The sequence below is a fragment of the Lactuca serriola genome, chromosome 5, assembly GCF_051521515.1.
Source record: "Lactuca serriola cultivar US96UC23 chromosome 5, Lser_US96UC23_V15, whole genome shotgun sequence".
Classification (NCBI taxonomy): domain Eukaryota; kingdom Viridiplantae; phylum Streptophyta; class Magnoliopsida; order Asterales; family Asteraceae; genus Lactuca; species Lactuca serriola.
This window is the reverse complement of record NC_136412.1, coordinates 238,982,514-239,004,028: the sequence shown is the minus strand read 5'-3', so window position 1 is coordinate 239,004,028 and position 21,515 is coordinate 238,982,514. Positions and strand designations below refer to the sequence as shown.

General features: G+C 34.0%; 1 protein-coding gene across 1 annotated transcript; it reads right to left on the bottom strand.

Annotated features, from left to right (window-relative positions):
- Positions 1–11,975: 11,975 nt before the first annotated feature.
- Positions 11,976–15,486, bottom strand: LOC145053793 (putative protein disulfide-isomerase A6). The gene is made up of 11 exons (XM_079001895.1): positions 15,241–15,486; positions 14,240–14,324; positions 14,061–14,158; positions 13,824–13,879; positions 13,635–13,752; positions 13,436–13,463; positions 13,072–13,163; positions 12,786–12,942; positions 12,576–12,700; positions 12,387–12,486; positions 11,976–12,289 (listed from the first exon to the last, which is right to left on the bottom strand). The coding sequence occupies exons 1-11, from the start codon at positions 15,390–15,392 to the stop codon at positions 12,224–12,226; spliced, it is 1,077 nt and encodes a 358-aa protein (XP_078858021.1). The 5' UTR covers positions 15,393–15,486; the 3' UTR covers positions 11,976–12,223.
- Positions 15,487–21,515: the final 6,029 nt, after the last annotated feature.

The window sequence follows — 21,515 nt, the reverse complement described above, 5'->3', positions numbered from 1 at the left end:
AAGGTAACTGGGATGAACATTTACCTCAGGTAGAATTTTCCTACAATAATAGTTTCCACTCAAGCATCAAGATGACACCTTATCAAGCTTTGTATGGAGAAAAGTGTCGAACGCCGTCGTGTTGGCTTGAAGCTGGGGAAAAGCAGTTTATGGGACCTGAGATAGTTCATCAAACTGTTGAAAAGATGAAAGTGATTAGTGAAAGGATGTTAGCAGCTCAAGATCATCAAAAGATCTATACTAACAAGAAAAGACAACCGATAGCATTCGAAGTTGGAGATTCGGTTTTACTTAAAGTCTCGCCGTGGAAGGGACTTATAAGATTTGGCAAAAGAGGAAAGTTGAGTCCAAGGTATATTGGACCATTTAAAGTTCTTCAGAGGATTGGGAACCAAGCTTACAAGCTAGAACTACCAGAAGAACTAGATGGTATTCATAACACTTTCCACGTGTGTTACTTTAGGAAGTTCACGGGAAAAGTTCTCGTTGAAGAACCAGAGGCAATCGTTGACCGTAAGACTAAGAAGTTGCGATGCAAGATGGTCAATTTAGTGGTTGTGCGATGGAAACATACGAATGGGTCAAATCTCATCTGGGAAACAGAAACTGACATGATGAGTCGCTATTCGCATCTGTTTGTTGATGCATGATTCTGGGACGGAATCATCCTAAGAGGGATATAATTGTAACGCCCGCGATTCTCGGTAGACATTTATGTCTGTGATAATGTAACTTTTATTGTAAATAAATGAATAAAAAATTGTTCAAACATAATACATGCTTCAAAAAAAATGAAGCGGTAATATTTGTTTACACTCGTTTTTCAAACGATAAATTATCATGTATATTTTATGACGTTAGTTATCGGTTATAAATTTAGATAGGACATAAAATAACGTTTGTTACGTATTTGGTAATATGTTGAATTTGTATATTATACTAATTAGTAGTTTTATTGGCATATATTTTATAAGTTACAAATTTTATTATTTTGATGACTTCTTTATTCCCTACAAAAAATGGACTAACGGAGTCGATTAAACGTATATATTATGTCTATAGTTATTGGATGTGTTAAAATAAAAGTATATATACATATACATATTATATATAGGGAAGTGATTCTTCCACGACTTCTTTTTATCCCCCCACAGATTTTTATAGTAAAAGGACAGTTATGCCCTTATTTAAATTTGAAGAAATTAAAGAGAGAAATATCTCATGTTTCCAAAAGATGTCGTGCATTCTTCCTTCTTCCTCCTTCTTCGTTGCTCAAGCCTGCAGATCTCCGATTCTTTTCCTGTGCAAATATCTAATATATATTCAGTTAGTTCTAACAATATTGTTCACAATTAATAATCTCTTCAGAGCGTATGATTCTCTGTGTATGTGTTTGATTAGAAACAAATTTCTCTCGCTCAACTTTAAGGTTAATTTACACCCTGCGGGAAGAACTGCCCTCGAGAACCCGTTGAACTATACCCAAAATTATTTTCCGGGAAGACTCCGCTAGAGATCACGGTCATCTGAGCTCTGCAATACTTTCACACAAACTTTGTATACTACTTCACAAATAACTTCAGGTCCGAACCGGTAATATCATGCACATTCGGGTCGAAAAAGTCTGTGTTACTTCAACACCTGAGTAATTGTAATGGATATAAGAACATGGAGAAAAAAAAGCGACTACTGGAAAATCGATAACCCGATGGAAATCCAGAGGAAAATGAGGATCTAAGAACTGGGTTTGATAGCCAGGAATATTGAACAGATTGATCATCGGTGGTACAACATGGATTCAGAGGGGAAAATTTTACGATCAATTTCCGGTCATTACATTCTATTGAGATGAGTTTATTACACTCCATCTTTGAAGGAGGAAGATTTAGCGTGTTGTGTTTATGTGTTGAAAGAGAATGAAATCAGCTTCCCAAAAAAAAAAATTAAAACAGAGAGCTATTAAATGACTATCTAAAAATCTTCTATTATAGAGATGCATACTCAAAAAATAGATTAATGTTAAGAATCTCATGCTTGTTAACAGAATGAATCTTTTTTAGAGATGCTTGTTAAGATACATGAACATTATTGTTAGAACTAACTGAATAGATATTAGACATTTGCACAGGAAAATAATTGGAGATCTGCAGGCTTGGAGCAACGAAGAAGGTAGAAGGAACGACATCTTTTGGAAACATGGGATATTTCTCTCTTTAATTTCTTCAAATTTAAGTAAGGGTATAATTGTCCTTTTACTATAAAAATCTGTGGATGGATAAAAAAAAGTCGTGGAAGAATCACTTCCCTTATATATAAAGTGAAATATAAAACAAACTAAAGCTGATATGATTCAAAGGAAAAGGCAATCAAACGATTTGGTCTAAATTTGTTAATAGAATTAAATGGTCCAAATATATAATAAAAGAAATTGAAAGAGGTTTCTTACGAATGAAGTCTTTTGACTATAAATAAATTTATTCATTAACTTTGACTTCACAATTACCAAATGTATGTGGCATTCAAATTGGTTTAAAGTAGACGTGGATATCTTTGTTAAAAGACATGTTAAATTTAAAGATTTATATACATGACATCGATGTAAGATATTTTACGAACGATACACTATAAATAAGAGTATCTATTGTGAAGTTTAAGCCATCATTCAAACACCACTTTTGGATGGTTCTTCACTGGTGTGGATTACCGGAGACGAATTTTCATTCAGTTTTGGACATCATAAAGTATGCATCTACATTGGGCAATTGTCCAAAGAAGAGATGTAGATTAACTGCGATCTTATATGGAACCATATGGTGTTTATGGATTGTCCAGAATGATAGGATTTTTAAAAAAATTGTCAGTCGGAGAGGATTGTGGCCGATGTAAAGTCACTGACATACTTGTGGGTTAAACATAGGGGAGAAAAGGATAGTTTAGATTGGAGAGTATGAAATTTTTCCCTTTTATTTTGCTGATTTATTGTAAAGCATTGTGCTCTACTAGCTACTTGCTAGTGAGGTTATTTCCATTAATATATATATCAATTATTGCGGGTTCAAAAAAAATTCAAACACCACTTTTAGAAAGAGTGAATACAAAATATTTAGAAGAGAAAATTTTAGATCAAGAAGTTACTAACAAAACTAACTATGATTTGAGGCTTACACCCGTTTTATCAGGTGAGTGTGTAGTCACTTTCATCTTACATATAGATATGAAATATTTTCTATAAAATATGTGATATGTGTAATTATATTGTTTATTTGACATAGATGTTGAATAGATGTTTTATACAAGTTTTAAACGGTATATGTATTTTTATCTACAAATATGTTGGGTAAAACATGGGTAGATGAAATAGTTGATGTGTGTTAAAATGATGAGAGGTCTCGATGTTATTGTTATTGTTGTTGTTGTTGTCGTCATCTAGCGGAGTACAGATGACGACCAGAGACCTTTCTAGACAGTCCAGTGGAACACTAGCAGGCTCGCAACCTGTAGGTGTTGGTGAACTATATGTTCGCTGGTATACTTCATCCCCCTCATGGTTGCCTTATTTGACATAAATTGTTGAGGAATTCCTAAAACAGTGTTGTCACCTCGATAAAAATCCTTAGACTAGGTCCCTTGTGATAAGTGTTTAGGGACGTAAAGTGAGGATAACAAGAACAGGTAATCAGGGTTATTGTTGGTTGATGAAATTAATAAATTTATTGTTGGTTGATGAATTTAATAAATTTATTATTATTTGTGGGTTGAAAACCCTATATGTTCACCAGGCTCCCAAGCCTGACCCACTCAACTTTTTATATTACAGGTAGTGGACTCATAGCATAGTTGGATGATGACGAGGGATTTTTGGAATATAGCTCAGTAGATGTAAATAACTGTTATAAGGATTATAATGTATTGTTTATGTTTTTGGTCTGTATCGGAACATGATATCCCGAGGTTTTGTTATATAATGAAAATATATTTCTTTAAGAAATGTTTTGATAAATTTTTATCATATTTTGTTTTAGGGACAAATTCCGCAACACTTTTTGGAAGATTACTCTGATTTTATTTTAAAAGCATAAACCAAATCGGTCTTTTATGACCGAGAAATTTGGGGATGTCACACTTCTGGATCTACAAGCTCTTCCCACGTCCTTGTTTCTTCCCAATCCTCCTTCTTCTTCAAATACGCTAAAGAACACCAAAAACTCTCAAGGAAGCTCACAAATGCACTCAAGGTGGATTTGGTTTCGAGATTAGCACAACAAGGGCAATGAAGGCTGAAGAGGTAAAGGGTTTGGGGGATTTAAGGTCCTTAAATAGGGTGCAAACCCTAAAAACTAGGGTTTGTCTCATACTCATGTACATCATTCGTACTCCACGTATGCCCAGCGTACATGGTTAAGTCTCGTGACCAGATTATGGCTAATACGCTAAGCGTACCCAATGAGTACACCCCGTGTACTAACCAAGGGACCAATTTGAAAGAAATTTGCATTAGGGACTTAAAGACAAACTTACCAAAAACTTGAATGTTACAACTATTAAGTTGAAAGTATGTTGCTATTAATCTAATGGTATTGTTTGATGTTCAATTAATTATTGCTATTAATCTAATGGTATTGTTTGATGTTCGATTAAGTGAAAACTTGGTCATTGTTAGTTGAAAGTACATTGCTACTAATCAATGATATGGTTTGATGTTTAGTTAGATGTAAACTTGGTTATTGTTGCTTTGTAGGTTATTGTTCGCGAGGAAATGAAAGAAGACCTTCAGTTGAAACTTGAAACATGAAGAAATTAAGGCCAAACACAAGAAATTGCCAAGATGTATAATGAAATCCTAAAGTTCACCAACGGAAATAACCTACCCACCTAATCACACTTTCATACTTTTGATTTTTGTGATTTGGTATCGATATTGTAAAATCGAACATGAATTTTTAGTTTGCTAGTTGAATATTAATATTTATTTTGGTAATCGAATGTTGATGCTTTGATTTTTTTTAGTATAAAATTTGAATTACATATATAAGAAAAGTTGACTGAGTTTTGAATATTAATATTTGTTTTGGTAATCGGTGTTGAAAAAATATTTTAAGTTTGTAAAATCAGTTTATTTAAATTTTAGTTTTTTATAGTAGTTTGCAGATGTTAAAAAACAAACAGACTTTTTATTATAGATTGCAGCCGTTTGGTCAACCTTTTCTGCTTCAGAGAGTTGCAGAGGTGGTCTAAAGACTTCAAAAAAATTTGTTTCGAAAAAATAAACAATACCTTAATTAGTCTTAAACAATAGTAGTCATTCTTTTTTCCAATAAGCTCAATTCGACAAATAAACAAATAAGTGAGACATTACATATAACAACAAAATACTTTCAATTCATAACATCGGCACCTTTGATTTTTAAACATAATAGACTAATGGTGTTCCGCAGTTCCAATGGATGATCGAGATATGATGCAAAAGAATACTAATATAGTAATATATCTACCACGAAGGATACTAATTTACCATGTAAACATGCAAACAACAAAATTGGAAAATAAAAATGTGTAGAGAAAAGGCATAGTCACACGCTCACATGGGAAATTCAGAGGAGCAGCTTTAGTGAGAGTGGGGAGAGGTATTATTTTATTTGTATCTTACTCCATGTCCCTGACAAACCCACGTTTCGTCATCTGTCTTTTTCGATTTTTCTTCGTTTTTCTAAATTATAATATTTCACATACTTCTTTGTATTGTAACCGACCTTTTACAAATAAATAATTTTTTTTTAAAAAAAAATTATATTAATAAAAAACAACATATTTTATCTGTTTGTGTTATAATGTTTTATTTTTATTTTCTGTAATATATAATTGAATTTTTATTTTTATTAAATACAGTTAAAACTTAAAAGTATAGTGTCAGTCAGTACTTTCATTTACTTTTTTTTAATATATTGTCAGTATTTAAAAAGATTAATAGCAAGGAAATTCTCTTTTATTTGGATAAATTTGTTATTACTAAATAAAATTTCACGAATATAATCCTAATAATTGGAGAGAAATTATAAGATATTATATTTATAATATATGGACATTATAAAATCTATGGGACATTTCATATTAAAGATATTACCCCTATAAGTAAAAGCACAATGAAGGGTTTTTTTTTTTTTTTTTTTTTTTTTTTTTTTTTTTGAAAGAGAAAACACAATGAAGTTATTCGAACAAAAAATTAAATAATGGGTTAACCAGATTGTTACCGAAAATATAGATATAATTGACCTAACTTCTACTCATTTACCAAAATAACCATCAAATCTGAAATAGGCATTTCGGATTTGGATGGTAACTTGTTTACAAAATAAATTAATTAATTAATAATCATTCGCATCAACACTTTCCAAAAACTCATTCTACTTATGTTTAGTTTTTCAAAATTTCAGATTTGTTTATCAGATTTTAGACTTTCTTTTTTAAATTCTGAAATATTCTTTTCTTATGTCCGTAATGCTTCATCTAATTATTGAAATTTCCACATAAATATACTTTTTTGTCAAAAAAAAAAAAAAAAAAAAAATTGATGTAACATTTAGTCCATAATAGACTCATTCCAGAATTGGTGGTCATTTATTTAAATGACACAAGTTGGTTATAAAAGATGTCTAGAAGTTACATTTTTTTATGAATAAGGCATATATTATGTTGGACTCCTAAGTCACAAAGTTCTTGAGGTCCAAGCAATCCAGAATATGAAAACAAAGACAAGTCGGTTTATTAGTTTCCTATTTGTAATCTAGGAACAAGTCAGTTCTAGGTTCTATAAAAAACAATTGTAATACTGAGTTATGGTTAAGAGAATTGCAATAGGTTTTGTGTGATTTTCCTAATATCAAAGAGTTATTTTGATTGCATTCTCGTTTTATTCTGGACTTGAATTGGTATCAGAGCTTATTAGAAAGAAATCATACGACAGAAACACGGAAGCAAGCGATCGACAAAAGCCATTGTCGACAAAGGATTTTTGTCAACAAAAGTTGTATCGTTTTGGTTTCTGATCGTATCTGATTTATCATCGATCTTGTCTGATTTGAATAAATCGATCAATTGAGAAATTGAAATCAATTGAAGAGAATTCAAGTTTGATCGATCACTAATCGATCAATTCAAGTTTCCAACAAACTCGTGAATAGTGTTTGATCGATTCTAATTTGAGTCAATTCTGTTTGATCGATTTTGTTTCATTGTTTAAAGTAGTAATCAATTCTTATTTTCGATTAAAGTAGTAATCGATTGAATGTTCAAGACGTGAACAGTGTTCAAACCCGTGAATAGTAACCAACCTTCAAGACGTTTTTTTTTGTTTTCAACGTTATTTTTGCCTCAAATCAGAAAGAACAGTATTCTTGCTTTTCATTAATATTAAATTAGAATTGAACAAATTCTTGTGATCAATCTTCTTTGATTTCGAGTTTTTCTTTTGATTTGAGCAATCACCATGTCGGGTGAGTCCTTGAATTCGGCACCATCCAAGGAAATCGGAGCAACCTCCGTCCGATGTTGACAGCTACAAATTACACATTTGGGGCTATGAGGATAACGGTAGTGTTAAGGATTCACAAATCTTGGGAAGTAATTGACATGGGAACCACTGCAAATATTGATAAAAAACAACTTGTGGCCATGGGACTGCTATACCAATCAATTTTGGAGAGCTTGATCGTTTTAATATGTGATCTAGATATGGCCAAGAAACTTTGGGATGTAATCAAGGCAAGGCACGCTGGAGCAGCACATGTACAAGAAACCCACTTGCAAACTCTTATGTCCGATTTCGATAGGCTCGAGATGTTGGAGACCGAATTGATAGATGATTATGCTGGAAAGTTGTCCGGAATATCAACAAAAGCAGCAGCACTAGGAGAAACGATTGAAGAATCCAAGCTCGTAAAGAAATTTCTTAAAACCTTACCTCGATCCAAGTTCATACCTATTGTTGCATCACTTGAACATGTGTTAGATCTCAATGCCATGGGATTTGAAGATGTGGTTGGAAGACTAAAAGACTATGAAGAACAAGTGTAGAAATCAATCAAAATTGTTGTTCACTAAAAAGGACCAACAAAATCGAAAGAATCAAGATAACAATAAGGGACGATGGAAGGGTTCAAATGACAAAGTAAAGGGCAATCAAAATGTAGGAAATGGAGGGTCGTCTAATGTCAAAAATACTTGTTCAACTAATGATACGGTGCGAAAGGATAAACAAAAGAAAGATTGTTCTAAAATTATTTGCTATAGATGTGACAAACCGGTTCACTTTGCATCTCAATGTCCTGAACGACTCCAAAAGTAACAAGAAGCAAATCTTTCCAAGAACGGAGATAATGATGCATCAATATTCCTTCATGAAACTGTGTTCTTAAATGAAGAAAAAGTAGTACCGTCTAGATACAACTCACAAGAAAACGATGTGTGCTACGTTGACAACGGGGCAAGTAATCATATGACAGGAAATTCTTTTCCGAGCTCGATGAAGGAATAATTGGGCGGGTAAAATTTGGAGACAACTCTTGTGTGAAGATTAAAGAAAATGTGCAATTCTCTTTCATGGAAAAAAGGATCAACAACGATTGATGACGAAGATCTATTACATACCAGATCTCAAGACTAACATCGTTAGCCTTGGACAAGCAACGGAATTCGGATGCGAAATTCGAATGAAAGACAATTATCTAACGATGCACGATGAAAGTAATTGCTTTCTTATGAAGGTTCAAAGAAGTCCAATTCGTCTCTATAAGATAAAGTTAACAATTGGAATCCTTATTTGCCTTCACTTAAAGCTAAGAGAGAATATGTGGAGATGGTATACAAAACTTGGACACATTAATTTTGAGTCAATGAAACTAATGTCAAAGAAAGGTCTAGTCAAAGGGTTACCACATATCAATCATGAGAATCAATTATGTGAATCTTGCTTGGTGGGCAAGCAAACTAGGAAATCGTTCCCCACCTTGACGAAGTACAAAGCAAATCAGTCATTAGATCTAGTACACAATGATTTATGTGGACCAATTACTCCAGCTACCATGGGAGGAAAAAGGTACATTTTCACATTAATTGATGATTTCTCACGATACATGTGGATTTATCTAATGAAAGAAAAGAGTGAAGCATTTGCAAACTTCAAGAAATTCAAAGCTTTGGTGGAGAATGAAACAGGAATGACTTTGAAAATTTTTAGAAGTGATCGAAGTGGAGAATTCACATCACACGAATTTCACAATTTTTGTGATCAACATGGCATAAAACGAAATCTTACTACGCCATACATGCCTCAACAAAACGAGGTGGTGGAACGAAGAAACCGGACACTTATAGATATGACAAGAAGCTTAATGAAGGCTATGAAAGTTCCAAAATACTTGTGGGGGGAGCAGTAAATCACTCGACAAATCTAATTAATCGCGTTTACACACAAGTCCTTGGTGATACAACTCCATATGAAAAATTGTATAAAAGAAAACCGAACTTAGAAAATGTTCAAATATTTGGGTGTCTAGCACATGCTAAAGTTGAACCGGTAAATCTCAAGAAGTTGGATGCAAGATAATAATCATTAATACATCTTGGTTCCGAACTGAGTAGGAAAGCCTATTGACTATTAAACCCGATAGCACAAAAAATAATCGTGAATCGAGACGTTATTTTTGATGAAACCAAAGGGTGGGATTGGGTTAAAGAAGCAATAATCGACAATGAAGAACCAGGCACATTCATAGTAATCAAGGAAACGATGTAAACAACGATCCAATTGAACCGATTGAATCGGATCACGAGTAAAACGGAGCGGAAGTACAAGATAATGAACAACCAAGTCCGGTCAACAATAATGTTCAACAAGGAGTTACAAACCAAAGGCCCTTGAGACCAAGAGTACCTCCAAAACAATTTCAAGATTATGAGCTTGATCTTGATAATCTCGAAGAACTTCCCCTAACAACCAATGACGAGCCGATATAGGTTGAAGAGGCGAAGAAAGAACCGAAGTGGGTCAAAGTCATGAATGCGGAAATCAATTCGATAAACAAGAATAATGCTTGGACTCTTGTGAACAAGCCTATGGGGGTGAAGCCAATCGGACTCAAATGGGTGTTCAAATTGAAGAAAAATGCAGACGACACCATTAATAAATATAACGCAAGGTTGGTTGCTAAAGGTTACGTGCAACAACCCGATATTGATTTTCAAGAAGTATTTACTCTGGTAGCTCAAATCAAAACCATTTGTTTCCTCGTAGCCATAGCCGCTACTAATGGGTGGGAGCTACATCACTTAGATGTTAAAATGCGTTCTTGCATGGAGAATTAAGAGAAATCGTTTGTGTCACAACCGAAAGGCTATATAAAGAAAGGCAACAAGCATAAAGTATATCACCTTACAAAAGCACGATATGGTATAAGACAAGCACCTTGAGCATAAAACGCGAAGCTTGACAGGATTTTGAAGAGCATGAAATTTCAAAAGTGCATGAAAGAACCATCAGTGTACCGGAAAAACGAAGGAACTAACTTTGTTAATTTTAACTATTTATGTTGATGATTTATTTGTCACAGGTACAAATTTGAGCATGATTAAAAGATTCAAGATGGAGATGTCAAAGAACTTTAAAATGTCGGATCTTGGAAGACTAACTTACTACCTTGGCATTGAAGTTAAACAAGAAGAATCGGGGATTTATATAAATCAAAAAGCATATGCTCGACACATTCTAAAAGATGCTGGTTTACATGATTCCAATCCGACCCACATTCCAATGGAACCGGGAAATAAATTGTTGAAGGCCGAAGATAAACCCGAAATCGACCCAACACAGTATCGAAAGGTGGTAGGATGTCTTAGATATCTCTTGCAAACAAGACCCGATATCGCATATGCGGTTGGAGTTGCTAGCCGATACATGCAAAGTCCAAGAGAATCACATGGTGGTGCAATCAAACACATTCTAAGGTACTTACGAGGAACAACAGGATACGAAATCAAGTACGAGAGGATGGGACAAAACCGACTCATTGGTTATAGTAATGATAGTCACAATGTTGACCCGAATGACGGAAAAAGCACAATCGTTCACATTTTACAGGTCGTCTCCGATAACATGGTGTTCAAAAAAGCAAAATATCGTTGCTTTATCATCTTGGGAGGCAGAGTTCATGGCAGCCATCGTGGCTGCATGTCAAGCAATATGGCTTCAAGATTTGCTAGGAGAAATCATGAACAAAACGCAAGAGAAGGTGGTTCTAAGAGTTGATAAAAAGTCGGCTATCGAACTAACAAAGAATTCCGTTTTTCATAGGATGAGTAAACACGTCAACACGAGGTTTCACTTCATTCGCAATTGTGTTGAAAACGAACAAGTAGAGGTAGAGTACATTCCCAATGAAGAACAAAAGGGGCGGACGTTCTTACCAAACCACTAGTTCGAACCAAGTTCAAGGAAATACAGAGTTTGATCAGGATCGAAGACGTCTCTAGAAGGACTTAGAGATTTAAAGGTGATTGTTGGAATCCTAAGTCACAAAGATCTTGGGGTCCAAGCAATCAAGAATATGGAAACGAAGACATGTCTTTTTATTAGTTACCTAATTATAATCCAGGAACAAGTCGGTTCTAGGTTCTATATAAACAATTGTAATACCAAGTTATGATCAAGAGAATTGTAATAAGTTATGAGTGATTTTCCTAATATCAAGGAGTTATATTTTATTGCATTCTCATTTTATTTTGGACTTGATATTATTGCATACAAAATGGAATGTTGCTAAATTGCATAAAACAAGAAAATGAGACAAAACACGATGATGACCTTCTCCTCCCTCATACAAACAATAGGAAACAACAATTCAGATCATAACTCCAACTAAACCCTTCACACTATCTTCCTCAGATATTACCAAGTAAAAGCAAGTCAAAGGAAACCTAGAAAATGAAAAGATTTGCATGTTTTCTGTAAAATCTGAAAAATAGACATCATGTTTCAAAGTTTTACATGTTCGACTTCTAATGTTGCTGGTAGTGGTACTACATAATGACCATTTTCTCCCCTATTGTTAGTATGTGTCCCAACCAAATCCAAAAATAAAAAACAAAGTAAACTCTGCAGACTACCACTATCAAAAGGGAGATCAAATGTCTCTGTGAACTCGTAGTAACCACCACTGATTCCACTCATTTATCATGCAAAAGCAGATAAAATGTTTTTCTTCAGGGTAAATTCATCCGCCTTTGTAGGGCTAATCGACTGCAACAACAAACACAATTGAAATACAATAACAGAGACATGACTTAATAGGTTAAGCCAAAAAAAATGTATTTGATTGAGTTGAATTGAATTTTACCTTAGAAAGAATACGCTCTAAACGTTGGATCTCATTCTTAGCATAATCACCACCTTTGCTCAGACTACTTTTGGCAGCTTTCACGTATATCTTTCCATATCTAATTAAAAAAAAAAAAACACATGTATAAAAAATGTATTCAACAAATATGTTATTTGTTAATCAAAACAAAATGAATAAAAAGATAACCTTGAAGCAGAACCAGTGAGTTTTCCAACTTCCTCCTCAATCTTGGCATATAATGCTTTCTTTTCATCACTACCAGCAGTCACAAACTCCTTCACTAAGCTGTCCAATTCTGCAATTAAACCAGCCTACATTCACCACAAAAACAAAATGTCACATGTCTAATGGATAATAAAATAATAAATGTTATTTTTTTTTAAGTCAAACACTAACAGTGGAAGTAAGTTGTCCCTTGGCATCACGGCTAGTGCCACATTTCTCATTGATGAAGGTCACAAAGCTATCTATATCGCGTCCACCTTCATAGTCTTCACCATCTTTGTTGTTTTTTGGGAAGAACTTAATTGTTGGGAAACCACTTACACCATACCTAAATCAACAGATATAATCTTCATCATAACTCACAAAAATATATATAAAAAAAAAAAAAAAAGTTAAAAACAAAACACCCAATCTTTCATGATTTCAAAAAAGACCCAATTTTATAACTGTTACTTACTTTTCACCAAGATCCTTATAATTGTCGGCATCAAGATTGGCAATAACTACATCTTCCTCGTTTTTAAAAGCAGCTGCTAGACTTTCATAAACCTGATTAAAAAATAAAAAATAAAAAAGATAATTACTATTAGTGTAGTGTATTTGTTACACACAACATGACATTATACTGCACTTGTATTGTGTTACATGACAAGACAATACAAGTTGTACTTGTAGTGTGTGTGGGGAAAAAACTGTATGTTTTTTGAAAAGACGTAAACGCCCTTCTAATAATCATCTATGAAAATAGCTCTACAGAGTTTGTCAAGTCTTGTCTTGTGTAACAAATGCAGACTTTAAATGTAAAGAGTTGAGATACATACAGGAGCAAGGCTCTTGCAATGCCCACACCTGTTACAAGAGTGAAGATTGTAAGATGCAAATCAAACAAATTAGTGTGATAGCTTTGTACTTTGAAATTTTTTTGATTATGATGTTAAGATGGAATAAAAAAAGTAATCATCTTTGTAAAGATGGTGAAGAACATGAAACATGTAACAAAATTTTAAAAAAATGGCTGACCAGGGTGCATAGAATTCAACCAACACGTCCTTTTTGCCATTCAATACAATCTCCTCAAAGTTATCAGAGTTTAATACTACCACACTTGAGGGAACTGAAGCTATCTTTACACTGGTTCCTGAAAATCATAATAAACATTATAAACAAGAATCTTATATCTAAGGTGCAAAATCAAAATGAAAAAACTACCTCCTTCAGAGTTTACAAACTCAACAAGTGCTTCCGCAGTACGTGCCCCTTCGTACCTAAAGAAAGATTATTAAGTGGGAAAACAAATTTGTTTTAGTAACAAAAAATTATATTAAAAAAGGGTTGGACAGAAAAAGAGTAGAGTATGGTAAATAATGCATAAAGAAAATGAAAAATGAGACATTTCCAAAAGACATGTAACAAGATGATAAAAAAATTAAAAAGTAAAACACTTACTTTTTGGGTTCCAAAGATCCCTTAGGAAACCACTGGATAGTGGGGTAACCAGAGACACCAAATTTGCTGCAAACGCCCTTATGCTCATCACAGTCCACCTGTCAAAACAGACAAAGTAAATATTTGAGCTATTATGAAAACTTATCTTACAAATATATTCAAGAATCACAAACATTTACCTTTCCGATCAAAACGGATTTTGATTTTTTGAAGCTTGCACCGAGTTTTTCATATTCAGGAGCAAGCTTTTTACAGTGCCCACACCTGTCACATAAGAAGAGTTAAAATTCACTGCTATGTTAACGTATCATGATATGAAAAGCATAGCAAACATTTCAAGGAAGAAAACTGAAAGGCATTTACAAACAACTCGTGTCTACACATAAGTCATAACTGAGTTTCACTACAGTGTTTATGATTAGTGGGAGTTTCTAACGCAGTTCAAGAACAATCAACAGATCAATGAGGATCTAAGGCGCTTTGAAAACCCCACTGAGATAATTCAAACATAAGCGACCATGATTTAGCTTATGAAAAAAAAGATTATAAAGACCAATATGAATACAGTTAAGGTTAATGGTGAGCCAACTTTAGCTAATGAGATTTGGTGGCATACAGCCCAACCCATGTTTAAAATTAAACATCTAAGTTAGCAAAACTTGCAATTAAATAAACAGAAAAAGAGAGAACAATTATAAATAAATTATAGGCATAAGCATAACATAAAAGGGGAATAATTGTTACTTCTTGCTTTCAACTTCATTTGAACTTTTAGAAACACAAGTTTGGTATTGGCTGACAAGTTCTATTTAAGCTTATGGTGGTTCCATTTTCTTGTTCAAAATCAAACAGTCAACACAGATGGTCAACCGCCCTAGCAAGCAACAGCACTTCACCTCAACCTTTACTCAGATCTAGATCAACTACATTGAAAACTCAAAAGAAGTAAAATATCAAGATCACTCTTATCAGTTGATGAGAAACTAGATGCAAACCAAAGACCCCTTCTTCAAATACACCACTAGAAAATGAATCGTAAAGCTGATTTACCACAAACAAAATCAGTAAAAGAAAGCCGATCGCCGGTCCTATGCCGAATTTCAACAAAAAGTGAATCCTAATTAATCCAAATAATCAGATCGAGAGAAAGCGATTGGCAAGATGAGATGAGTTCAATTACCATGGAGCGTAGAACTCAACGAGTGCGCCACGATCTTGACCGACCTCTTTCTCGAAGTTGTCTTCAGTGAGTACGACAACATCAGCGACGGCCGACGATAAGAAGAGAAGAGCTAGGGTTGCTAACGTGAAGAAGATGGGGGATCTCGACATTTTTGTTTGAAGGAGTTGTTGCGAAGGGGGTTAAGGAGAAGTTGGATTTAAGTACTATAAAGACCGAGTCTGCTCTACGTTATGTTTTAGGATCCCGTGAAATCCCACCTATTTATCTTTCTTTCCAAGAAAAAGAAAAAGAAAATTAGCAAAGTCATAACTACTTCATTCTAGATTAGAATATATTTATGCCAAATTTAAACCCAATTCGCTTCATCTTTATTCAAAAATGGCGACCGAAGTTTTCCTCGTATGAAAATTTCAAACTTTGATAAAAATAGGATATTGGCTTATCTTGTTTTTGTAATTCCAGACTTTCACACTCATTGGATAAATTCCAATTATAACAAATTTTAGTATCACTGTATATAATCGTGGAATTTACTATAATTCTATAAACATGATTTTGTGAAAACTTCAAGCCACTATTTTATGCTATTTTGATAGTATCAAATTTATCACAATAGACATTCCCAATACTACAAGATTCACATCTAATTAGAGTAATTCGATTTGGACTGGATGATGTAGTGGTGGTCTGGTGGGGCATGGTTTCAATGTGTTGGAAACTTGGAATGTTAATATAGTATTAATGACATTCATAATATAATTTTGTATTATTTTTCTTTTGTGAACAATAATAACAATTTTATTGATAAGCTATTCAAATCGTTTTATAAGAAGTGGCGGATGCAGAATTCATGTTGTGGTTGCACCTTACATTAGTAGATTAGTAGTTTGACATACTTTTTTAGTGGGAGCATCTTAATAGAAAAAGAAAATTACACTACGACAAAAAATCAAAGTGATGATCCGGGACCCAAAGACACCTAAATCCACCGTTGTTTATAAACCAAAGTCTCCTTCATAAGTCGTGAAACACCTCAATTTTTTTTAATAGAATATTCATTTGTCAAATAATACCATTTTTTATATAATATAGTTCAACGATTGTTTGGGGGTTTCACTTTGTATATAGAAACCATAATAAAAGCAAATAACACTACATAAACGGATATAAATATTGTATTTGGTAAAGAATGTTTGAAAGCTTTTATCTTTAGGCGAAGATCTGCCATTTTTTACTCTTCCCCTCCCCCCTCTACTTATTTTTTCGATGCTAATGATGAACTCCGGCCACCGGCCGCCGCCTGAGACGGTGATTTCCGGTGAGCTCCGTTCGACTCAAAAAGTATATTTTCCGACTCCTGGCGAGCAAATCTACAAACCTGTGAAGTCATTACGTTGAACGAAGGTGTCGTTCAAAAGTTCAGAAAACGCGAACGAGTCTCAATCGGCCCGAAAACTACTTTTTCGTGCTCCTAGTGACCTGATCTACAGTAAAGTCGGTCCATTCAATAAGTTTTTCATTCAAAAAGTTTGAAAACGAAAAACAATATCCGATTCCCAACGAACATTTTTAACGTTTAAAGGGTGAATTTCTACAGCCCCTTTTATTTTTTTGATTTCAGGGGAGAATACATGCATATCACGTCTTTTACGTTTTGATATAAACGGTTTATGTTACAAGTTTATATGTTTTCTTATTTACGTCAAGTTTATTTACTTGTTGTTAAAAACGATTAGATTAAGTCATAAACTTGCAATCACGAACAAAACGTAAAGATCCAAAACTGTAAGCCCGAAGCTTAGTGAGTTCTCCCAAAATACCAACGGTATACAATCATAATCATATCATATAAAATAATAGAATGCATAATGAGCCTTTAGCCTGATTGGACCGCCTCGCATGGACTTCAGCCTATCTGGATCGCTCTCCGAGCCTTTAGCACGTCTGGACCGCCTCACAGGGCCTTCAACCTATCCGGACCGCTCGTCGGGCCTTCAACCCGACTAGTACGCCCTCCTGGGTCTGTAGTCTATCCGGTCCGCCCTGGGTATGTTGGCCTTCAACACAAAGCAGGACCGCCTCAACCTAACCCCAAATCAAACAAACATGTCTACATAAATATCATACGCTAGCATATATAACAGTTATACCGATCCAACATATCACAAATCATAGCAACATCCTATAACCAGGATACCGACCTAGCCAGTCACTAACACATCATTATCCTATATATCAGGAAACCGACCTACCAGGTCACTAAGCATATCACCATCCTAACTACCAGGATGCAAACCAATAAGCATATCATGCAATAAACATGAATACAAATTCGAAAGGGTCGGCATTGGTGCCTTATACCCTGTTGATATAGTAAGAAGAACTCACCTCACAAGTAGCTCAGAGTGATAATGTCAAACTCCTCCAAATACATCTCCAACTCCAACACCTACATTCACCAATGATCCACTTCCATGAATTCCCAAATTACTAAAATACCCCAGAAGTCAAACCGATCAAGCCTTGGTCAAAGTCAACGGTCAAGGTTAACAGTCCATATTGGCCCAACTTGTCGAGTGCAGCTCACTGGCTCGTCGAGTCCTTCCAGAACTCGAGAAATCGTGAAAACCCTAGTTGACTCACCGAGCTCCCAACCAACTCATCGAGTCCATGCAATGTCCAAATGTCGGGAAAAACCCTAACTAACTCGTCGAGTCTTCTCACTGACTTGTCGAGTCAATGCAGAACTAATACAAGCAATCTTCATCCGACTCGTCGAGTTGACCATGCAACTCGTCAAGTCCCTTCAATCCATTTCTCATTCAGACGTTTTTAAGTTACCTTAAAGCTCCAAATTGCATATCTAACCTCCTAGGGCATGGTTTCCACGTAAAGTTGCAAACTTTACGTACATGCTTGGTCCTAAATGCCAAAACCAAGCTAAGGGAAAGGTTTAACCCAAGGAGAAAGGCCAAAGCTTGCTAAATCTGATAACTTTATGACTATATGGACATAGAGGAGTCCATATCTGAAGTTACAACTTCAGATCATGACCAATACCCGAAATGCTCCACAAATATACTAAAATGTCCTTAAACCCAAGAAAAAGGGGATGTGATGCTAAAATGATCAAGGTAGAAGCTTGTTACCTTCAAATGGATGCGTAAACATTGTAGATGCTGGATCTACAAGCTCTTTCCCGTTCCAAGCTTCTCAACCTTCCAACTTCTTCAACAAAATACACCAAAAGCACTCTTTTAGTCTCACAAGCTCAAGGAAACAACAAATGATGGCTAGGGTTTCTTCTCTAGGTAATGAAGTGGTAAGGGAGGCCACAAGAGGCTGATTAAGTTCTTTATATAGGGGGCAAACCCTAAAAATTAGGGTTTCGTTTTCCAGCTCCTACTCGTCGAGTCGGGGTCCTCCAACTCATCCAATAGCCCTCATAAATCTCGTGCCCTGATCCATTTCTACACGACGAGAACCAACTCGTCGAGTAGGTCTAAGAATATGATTTTAAGCTTTTAAATTTTATATCTGGGAGTCGGGATGTTACAAGTTATATATTGTGTCAAACAATCATTTTGATTTTTATAAAAATATTGATTTATTATCTACCGGTGTTTATAAAAATGGTTATATGTTGTATCATATGATCGTTTCAATTTTTATAAAAATATTGATTTATTATCTACCGGTTTTTATAATAATGGGTATATATTGTTTGATAAAAACTAGTTATTAAAAATAATAACATAAATGTTTTGTGATCAAACCATTTACATTTATTTGATTATTATTAACAAAATAAATGTCGTACAAATTATATAACATAGTACGAATGATAAAATTGTGTCAATTATATAGTTTATAACCTACCAAATGTGTGTTGTATTGTTAGAATTCATGATTAAATATTTATTTAGGCTTGTTAGAATATTTAAAATTGTTGGTTTCATGTTGGTTGAAACATGGATATTGTTATCAACACAATCATTAGGCTCCCAACTCGTCACCACAAACAATAAAAATTAGAAATATGTTAATTCTTACGAATCTCAAATACTAAAATACTTCAATCAATAATTATTTCTAAACATCAAAGAATTATAGGTATTCGATAAACTTATAATAGAGAGTTTATGATTAGGATGCCTAAACACATTGTTAGGATCCAACACAATGAGTTATGTTTGTTTCTAAAAATTCATACGAGTTAAGATCATTTTCTAAGTTATATGGGCTATGTATGTAACTACACTAAGACTGTAAATCTTAGTAAATGTCATTTGCGTAATAATCGTTAATCCGTATGGAACGTAGAACGTCAGGTATAGATCGACGGCACTGATTTATATGTGTAGACATCCCGCCAACGATTGCTAGCTACAACCATCGTATGACGAGTCAAAATCAGACGTTGAAGTTTCTACACTACTTACTCCACGACGTTGAGAAAGTATTTGATGTGGACTTTCAACATGTGCAAAGGCCTCGTATCGCGGTTCGGTTATGAGTTCATTATAGACCCCGATGTTTTCCTTATCATTGTATAGAATTTAAATAGGATTTATACGGGATTTTTGTTCACGTATACAAGTTGAAAGAAATTGTATGTATTTGGATAGTTGTGACTCAAAATGATAAGTGTCATTACCAAAATTAAGTCATATAACACTTAATTAACAAAAAGACACGATTGGACAAAGTTTATTAACTTACATTTAATAAGTTATTTATATAACCCTTCACTTTTGCACAAAAAATACAACGTTTACGTGGGAGTAGTATGCCCCATTTATCTATATTGCTTTCCAAATTAAGTAAAATGATACTTAATAATCATTGGGACACGAAAACACAACGTTTATGTGGGAGGAGTTTACCCCACTTATTAGGTCTTGGTTCCCAAATTATAATAAAATAACACTTAATAAACACTACGACACGGCCATGCAAAGTTTATAAACTCAAAATTTATGAGTTATACATATAAACATTACAATCTCTTTTACGAAATTACATTAGTGAAGTTGGTTCTTTTATATTTTTACAAAGTGTAACATGTCTTTATTCTATATAACTCGGTATTCAAAAATCCTTATATAAAATGCATTTTGGTCAAGGGAATTGTAAAAGTTGATACAAGTTTGAATTACTTATATATTTATCAAATTTGTAGTTTTGTATTTGAACAACCAATATTTGTATATGAGTCCAATTGTCCAGAAACACTTTTATAACTCATCTATTTTATACTTTTGATAGAAAAGTACGGATTTATAAAAGCTGGTCAACCGGATAAAATTTTATAATACCCTTTCGATTATAAAAAGTACTTTGTGTCAAAACCTGTAAAACTCACCAATAATCTTTTGTAGAAATATTTTAATGCATGTATTCGGAAGAGTTTGCGTAGAAGACTTTCTGTTATTTTACTATATTTTTGTAAACTTCGAATTGTTAGGCGTGTGTCAAGATTTAGCAATAGTCATTGTCAATGTAATTTCTATTTTGGTTATAATATAGTATTATGTTTGTATTGTTTAATGTATGTTCAATAAATGTGATCACTAATTTATGTCGCACACCTCAGCGTTTCCGTCGTCGGCCGGAGTATGAAAATATCCAAGCTTCACTTCTCGATATCTTAGATGGATATTTGATACTCCATTACATAATCGGGATGACGATAACTTATTACGAAGTAATGTATTTAATACTAGTACTCTTGATTTTAACCAATATATAGGTGTTAGTCATGTTGTGGCAAAAGAACTTAGAAAATTAAGAGAAATGATCTCAAGTGTTCATGGAGTGGTTCAACCCTTACCAAAAAAATTTCCTACATGCCATAAGATCTCAAGGTTTTTTCCTCGCATCTGCAATACAAAAGTCCCAAATCATTTTCATACACTAATGTGATGGAACCATGAATCCAAGGGAGCATATCAATATAAAGAGAATGGAGATCATCATCATTCCAATACATCTTAAAAGAGTCTTGCTTATGCAAAGGTTTCAATTCAACACTTATAGACGCCCAAGTCGATATGTGACACTTTCCCTTTATCGAACATCTAGAAAACTAACATGATATTGAGTACACAAGCTTATAATACAAACTTGTTTATCCTGATTCTCCATTATTTGAATATTTATGGATAGAGAATATGTTAACCTCACACTTGACCCCCATCATATTAATCAACTCGTTCATGTTAGCTTCACATATGTTTATTTCATATCCTATGACTTGTCTGGTGTTAATA